At 32.4% G+C, this 7,655-nt stretch overlaps 1 protein-coding gene across 2 annotated transcripts; it reads right to left on the bottom strand.

The window, feature by feature from the left end:
* Positions 1-15: 15 nt before the first annotated feature.
* LOC109608683 (neuropeptide-like 1) lies at positions 16-6,155 on the bottom strand. Of its 2 annotated transcripts, XM_020025207.2 has the most exons (5): positions 6,006-6,155; positions 2,240-2,750; positions 1,864-2,169; positions 993-1,164; positions 16-609 (listed from the first exon to the last, which is right to left on the bottom strand). In XM_020025207.2, the coding sequence occupies exons 1-5, from the start codon at positions 6,063-6,065 to the stop codon at positions 489-491; spliced, it is 1,170 nt and encodes a 389-aa protein (XP_019880766.1). In that variant the 5' UTR covers positions 6,066-6,155; the 3' UTR covers positions 16-488. The 2 variants fall into 2 exon arrangements, with proteins under 2 accessions (XP_019880766.1, XP_019880772.1); XM_020025213.2 differs by lacking the exon at positions 993-1,164.
* Positions 6,156-7,655: the final 1,500 nt, after the last annotated feature.

Below are 7,655 nucleotides of genomic sequence, written 5' to 3'. Positions count from 1 at the left end.
ATAACAGTGAAGTGATATTGTCATAATTTTTATTGACGATAAATATACGTACATAGAATATATTAACACTAATAATATTTGGCTAAAGCCTTCACAAAAATTTTCGACTTTTATTGTCTAAATTTTACACATTTATTGTCATAAACATTGGTTGTAAGATTATTGTCTGACACAGCAAAAATTTTCAGTAATTCCAGCCATTCTGTAAATTTATTTCCGACGTCTCATCGCATACGATTCCGTTCTTATTTCGAAAACGTAAAACACACCTAATACATGATAATCAATTGGCCTATAGATTAAAATTCTAAACAGGAATTTGTTTTGGATGTGATATTCTTGGCTGATATGAGAGAATCAGATTAAATAATCTAATCATTCGTCCCAATTTAAAACGGGCGTATATGTAATCAAAAGTAATTACATATCAACCCACATTGGATATGTTGGAGTTTAAATATGTTTAAGATATGAAGATTTGGATTTTTTTAAAGAGCGTTAGGATGACGAGGGTGGCTCCTCACCATCAAGTTGTTGATTGGGATATTTAAGGGAAACGTACTTTTGGCGAAACTGTCGATTTCGGCTTCCCCATCTGCGGTAAGCGCCCTAAATCAAAAAGAAAATTGTCATTACATATTTATAGTTTACGATTATTTAATACATAAAACAAATCAGGCAACTACTGTATATAAAGTAGGGTTCTACTTCTACCAACTTCTAACATTAACTATCCAAATAACATCTGAACACCAAAAACTCTAAAAATATGACAAAATATCTAAACATTAAACTTCATTATTTGTTTTTAGCCTCCAAACACCTAAACATCAAATAATAATAATAATAATAATAATAATAATAATAATAATAATAATAATAATAATAATAATAATAATAAATCTAATCATGTCACCACAACCCAACGGGCACACGAGACCGGTAGGTTACAGTTTCATGAAAGCCTAACACATCTTTTTTTGATTTGGAACCTGCATTCGTCGAGATTTGTGGACCGGCCGGACCGATTGAAACCACGTTCGTACCGTCTGATCGGCAACCAACCCAGCCTGGCCAACGAACCTATGTGTCTTTTATCCGGGGAATTATACCGTGACATTCGGGAGGTCGCAGGACGGAACCATCCGGTTCGGGCCACCGATCCTGCCAGAAACCAATCCTATTGAACTTCTTTAACGTTTGGTTATGATGAATGAGCGTGACTTTCAGTGAAATATGGAGATTTAAGTGGATAATCCGGAGTGATCTTCTTGTTATGTAAGTTAAATCTTGTGCAACGTGGGGGAGGTGTCAAGTTCCGGCGACGAACAAGTTTCAAATTAATACCTTCGTAATGTCTTTAATCCCGTGATGCTGTAACGTTTGCCGTTTAATGAACGATAAATTGTGTGCGATATTAGTTAGAATATGACATAAAAATTGTATTTTAGTATGTTCCTTTATGTACGGAAATATGGGTCACAAGTACATAAATGTTTATGATCCTAAATAATTGTTTCTATCAAAAAATAACAATAAAATTAAAGGTAATTAAATTCATTAATTCCATACTGGTCATACTAATATTTTATGGCACAAACTAAAAAACTGTTTTAGAACATTGTTAAAAAAAATATTTTAATAAAAAAAACTAGGACAGCTTGAATCCATTCAAACAACAGTAAAATGAAATTTTCATTAATAGTCACATTTTAGCGCACACAATAAAATTCAATTGTTTGAAACCGTATTTTCATCAATTAAAAGATTAATTCAATTAAATACATAAACCTAATTTTGTTTGAAACTGGCAGTAAATGCATTAGTCAGTTTAATTTTAGATCCACACTGGATAAAACTCACCTAAAAATCTCTTTTCAGGTTCAGGATATTCCCCGGTCAATTCTTTTATCATTTCCTCATAGTCGAAGACGTTGGTGTTCTGGTAAACGGGTGAAGAATATTCCAAATTGTCATAGTCGATTTCTCTTTTAGTTCTGGAGGCAGATCTTTTAAATTTCGGATTATATTGGGCCTTGATTGAAGCTATGTTCCGTTTGATGTTTTCGGTGCCGTCTTCTGTGAAGTACGAGTCCTCAAGACGTTTACCTAAGGCACCATCTCTGGCTAATGCAGCAATGTTCCTCTTGTAAAAGTTTGGCAAATCTCCTTTTAAAACAAAAACGTAATTTCATGGTAGTTAAATTAAATTCCATTTAATTTGATAAAAAAAACATACCTGCCCGTGCCAAACTGCTCAAAGACCGCTTCTGATTGAAAACAGGAAAATTGTAAGATCTTGCAAGACTCGCAACGTTCCTCTTGTACAACTCCTCGTCCAATTGGTCTTGGCGACTGGTAGGTTTGGTATGTATCTCTCCATTCCTCGCCAAAGATTGTATTCCCCTCTTGTCGTCGTGATGAGGCAACTGCCCGTTCTTGGCCAAATTAGCTATGCTCCTTTTGAAAGAATCATTCGCGTCTTCAACATCCGGCAACGTTTTAATATAACCGGCTCTGGCGAGCGACTCCAAGTTTCTTTTCTCAGGAAGATTATTCCAGCGCGCCAGTGCACTCAACGAACTTTTTAAATTGGGATCCTCCTCCTCTTCGAACTTTTCCAAAGCCTGTTGCATTTTGTGCAAAAGTTGGCGACGCAACGCACGAAGCTGGAGGGTCGGATATTCCGATGGGGAGAGGAGTTTGCGAAGGGCATTTTCTATTTCTCCATCACAATTCTCAGAATTTACCTGCAAGAAATCACGACCACTTTTAATGATTCAAGCTCGTTATTTGAGATTTAGAGTCACACAGACAAACAAGATTTGTAGGGCATCCCTTAAGGAAATACGACGGAATGAAAACAGTCTATATCCGAACAAATTGAACAAAAGGAGGACTGAAAAGGATCTGTAACTGCAACACAGACACATTTGATGTTGTCTTGCTATATATAAATAAAGATTTTCTCGTCGAAATATTATATTTGTTCAGTGGAAATTGAATTAGGTTAGTCTCGTTTAGTAAGTACAAGGGAGATTTAATCCTGGTATTTCACTTTGACCGTTGTCCAATTTCTGAGAAGAGAGTTCGAAGTTAGTTAATTTTGTAAATTGGCCGGGATTGTATGGTCTTAGCGATTTGCTAATATCCCTCCAAATCTGGATGTTTCATTTAATTTTGTTGTGTAAATGCAGGCGTATTTCAGACAGCCTTGTTTTATGGCTTGCGCAACGGAAAATTAAATTAAAACCAGGAAGTTTTATAATGAATGTTCGATTGGTCAAGCCGTTAATTAAAAATGTATTGATTAGTGGAATAATGTTTTTTGTGCCGTTTTAATGGAATCAAGATCTACGTAATACTTAAAAAAACATTCTGCCCTAATTCCAAACAATCCTCTTAGCTCTCATTACTCCAAACAATCTTGAAAAGCAGGCGAACCGAACTGCATAATAAATTCATTGTGTAATCTCATTAGCATGGGGATTCCCCTGTATCGGAAAGTTAATTAGGTTTTAAAATTAGACTGCGAGGGATTAATTTCAATATTCTGCATCTGAAGGGCATTGTGGACCGAACAACTTTATTCCCCAGTGGTCTTAAAACCGAACGTCAAATTTAGAAGATTGACTGATAAACTGAATCATAATAGAATCTTATGTCAATATCATGGTCAGCTCTTTGTCTTTAATGGTATATTATTGAGTAGATCTGACTAATAAATGGACCAGATGCCTTTTCCTTCTGTCGCAGGAAGCAAATTAGTTTTGGCAGTGAAAACGTTTGTCGCCAATCTGGCCGTAATTTATCTCGACAAATGAGCATTATAAAATGTCAACAGGTACTCGGAATCGGGCAGAAACTGAAATAAACTTGCCGTTTTGTCCCGCCGAACAATGTAATCTGTTTGGATGTTGTTTCAACGTGGCTCTTTATATTGCACGCGTCGCTTAATGTCTGTCGTAATTTAGGTGCGCGGTTTCTCGCCGGGTAAAAGCCCGAAGCCCCAGCCACAATAAAAGTTATTATTCCTAGATCAGCAGTGGATCACTACATTTATTACGAAGCCCCGGCAATTGCGTAGGCGACACAAAAAGCGAAAATGGTTTCCTAACACGCAAACCTGAGAATAAATGGGCCGACATTTGATCACTATTTGATAAAACGCTCTAATGTACATCGTTTATCCATTTCTGTTTCGGCTAGACACACATTAATTGTTTCTTTAACGCTAACAAACGAACTGGGTCGAGAAATGCACTTCAATGAGGCAAACAGTGAGTATTCAATTAAATGGTTTGTTTGTATTTCTCGGTAAATTGGTGTATCAATTCTTAACACAAAACCGGGAAGAAGATGTACCAAAATTTTGTTTTACAGCTTGTTCCAAAAATATTATTAATAACATAAAAAACTTTTTCGACATCTATTTTATTTGATATTCTACTTTTTTTTTCAATTTTATTTAACAGTTGTGTCATTTATGGAACAGTAATTTTAACAATGATAATTTACCAATTTTTGTAATTTCAAAGAGGTTATTCATTGTCACTAAAAGGCTCTTCATTACAATAATTAAATCTCTATGAACTAAGAAATATCAAGAGAGTATTTGTTATATGTAAAACCTTCAAATATAAATTATGGAATAATAATTTTAACAATGAATTATCATTACCAAAATTTTGTTTTTTAATTTCTTTCCAAAGGGACATTTGCTATCTTTAAAAAAATTCTTCGTGACAACGATTAATCTCTATAATCTTAAATAATTTCGAGAGGCTACTTACATATTTTTTAAAAATACTTCAGTATAAAAGAAATGAGAAACAGTTACCATTTCTATCAAGTTGTGATTTTCTAATTGATAGATAAAACTTAACACTTTAAAATAATCGTTGTAATTTATTTTTAAACATAATTATAAAAAGAATTCATAAAAATGTTCTCAAATATTATTAAATAAATATTTTATTTTTAAATTGATAAGCCCAATAATAATTTACTGAAAGTTTGTTGTTCAATTTTTTTCAAAGTTAATTAATCTCTATGAACTTATATTATTTCTAGTACGTATAATTTTTTTAATACTTCTAACATAAATAAAAAAAAATAGTTGACATTTCTTTCAAAATGTGTTTTCTAAGAGGTATATAAATCTATGAAATTTTAATAATAACAATTTACCAAATGATGAAAGAATTCATTTCAATTCGATTTCAAGAACATTTGATATTCTACTTTTTTTTCTCAATTTTATTTAACAGTTGTGGCATTTATGGAACAATAATTTTAACAGTGATAATTTATCAAATTTTTGTTGTATAATTTCTATGAACTTAATTTCAAGAGTGTACATATTATTTTTTTAATACTTCATAAACAAACATAAATGAAATAAATAATTGACATTTCTTTCAAATTGTGTTTTCTAAGAGATACATAAATCTATAAAATTTTAATAAAGACAATTTACCAAAACTTATACCAACCAAGACACAAATGAATGAAAACTTTTACTGTTGTGATTTTCTTAGAAATTTCAAAATCAAACTCTAAACATACTTGAAAAATCACCTTTAATTCATTCCACAATTTTTTTAATTCATGAAAAATGTTGGTCAATAAAAAAATTTAAATTTTATTTGATAATTTTGTCATTAAATAAAAATAATTTTAACCACAATAATTTTATTCCATTGCACGAACAATTTTTTTCCGTTAAAAGAACAAAAAACTTAGCTCAGCATAAAACCCACTGCAGATTCAATTACGGCGCTCGTACTTTATTGAATCATAAAGTGTCTCTGGAAAACGTTTCATAAATCACGTCGGATCCGCATGCATTACTCGTACCCATAAATCCATTTAATTCGCATTCGGTACAGACATTAGAAAATATAAAATCGACAATACGTTTTCCATCGTACCAATCAATACCGGATTTTCCGGATTTTCCCGCGCCAAACACGTGCAAGTACTTGTTGCTACACAAAACTTACCTGCAACAGCACGGCGTCCACGATCAAAATGCACCAAAACCCGACGATCGGTTTCCTCATCCTGACACCGAAATTAAATAAGCACGACCGCGTGGAAATTTTGCTGACAGTGGGACTGGTTTTCCCGGACGTTCGACACGTTTCCCGTTGGGGTTGTGGACGGTGCGACGCCCGCCGTCGCTTTTTAAAGGTAGCGATGGACCCTTGCGCGCAAGTGCGTCGAATTAGTTGTAGTTATTTATGTCACCTGTGGGCATGATTTTTATCCGCGCGGAAGGAAAATTCACTCCCAAGTCGGAAATTCGACGAGATTTATGGGATGATGCCACTAATTATCGTATTTTATTAGTATATGTCGGATGGGATGTTAAATTCAATTTAAAATTGGTCTTTACAATGTTTGCTTATTTTTTGGATTTGTAATCCACTGACTGATTATTATTTTTTGTAAAAATCCTGAAATCCTACATTCTATTGTACATCGTATGTATGCATTAAAGCGAATAAAATAATCATCAATTTAACAATTTTAAAATTTTTGTAAATATTGCTTCAGTACGGGCCTCAGATAGGTATCGGGGTCGTAATTACAGGAAATATTGGTACACATAAGATACTTCCTTCGATGATGCAAGTTTCAGATGTTTATCTGTTACCGTTTCTGAATAAATCAAAAAATACTTAAAATCAGTAAAAATTGTTATTCCTTGTTAGCACCTTGTGAATCAATTGATCTAAATACCGGATATGTTTTGGGGCATGATGGTAGCTTCTAGGAAAAAAAATAAGAGTTATATCTGTTTAAAAGAATCTTAAATAAAACAAGGTTATTTTGTTAATTCTGATTTTTAACCATGTTACGATAACGTTAAAAAACTTAAAAGTTAAAGGAAAGTTTAAATTCTCTAAATAGTAGTTGAATTATATAAACAATAGTATTTTATACTGATTTAATCATTATAGTGAGAAATAATGTTTATAATAACGGTTAGAGTTCATATGAAAAATAATTAATTTTATATGAGTATTCCTATTTTATTCTGTTGTATTCATTAGTACAGTAATCGCAAAACTTCTGTATTTTATCATTTCAAGAGTTAAATCATAAAAAGAAATCAATTTTTGAGCAAAAAATCGATTTTTAATTTTTTTCAACGTGACGTACCGTTTTAAAAAATTCCCGAAGCTCAAAATCATCGAAAATTGAATAAGGACTTAAAAAAATAGTTTCATATTTTTATCGTTATCGTAACATGGTTAAAAATCAAAATTATGAATATAACCTCATTTTTTCAAGATTTTTGTGAACAGATAGTGCTCCTAGAACTACTATCATGCCCTAAAACATAACTGATATTTAGATCAATCGATTCACACTATCCCAATTATTTGAATTACAACTCCGGTTCCCGAAGCTCATAATTTCATCGAAAATTGAATAAGCAATTAAAAATAAAAATAGTTTCATATTTTTATCGTTATCGTAACATGGTTAAAAATCAAAATTAAGAATATAACCTCGTTTTTTTAAGGTTTTTATGAACAGATATTGCTCTTATTTTTTTTCTTAGAACTACCATCATGCCCCAAAACATAACCGGTATTTAGATCAATCGATTCACAAGGTAACAATTTTTACTGATTGTCAGT

Source organism: Aethina tumida, chromosome 1 (genome assembly GCF_024364675.1).
Source record: "Aethina tumida isolate Nest 87 chromosome 1, icAetTumi1.1, whole genome shotgun sequence".
NCBI classification, from domain to species: Eukaryota; Metazoa; Arthropoda; class Insecta; order Coleoptera; family Nitidulidae; genus Aethina; species Aethina tumida.
This window is presented reverse-complemented; position numbering and strand designations above follow the sequence as displayed.

Coding starts and splice junctions, on each gene's coding strand:
- LOC109608683 (XM_020025207.2), bottom strand. CDS start 6,065: ATGAGGAAACCGATCGTCGGGTTTTGGTGCATTTTGATCGTGGACGCC. Junction 2,751..6,005: donor TGGACGCCGTGCTGTTGCAG/GTAAGTTTTGTG, acceptor GATTTCTTGCAG/GTAAATTCTGAGAATTGTGA. Junction 2,170..2,239: donor GAGCAGTTTGGCACGGGCAG/GTATGTTTTTTT, acceptor TTGTTTTAAAAG/GAGATTTGCCAAACTTTTAC.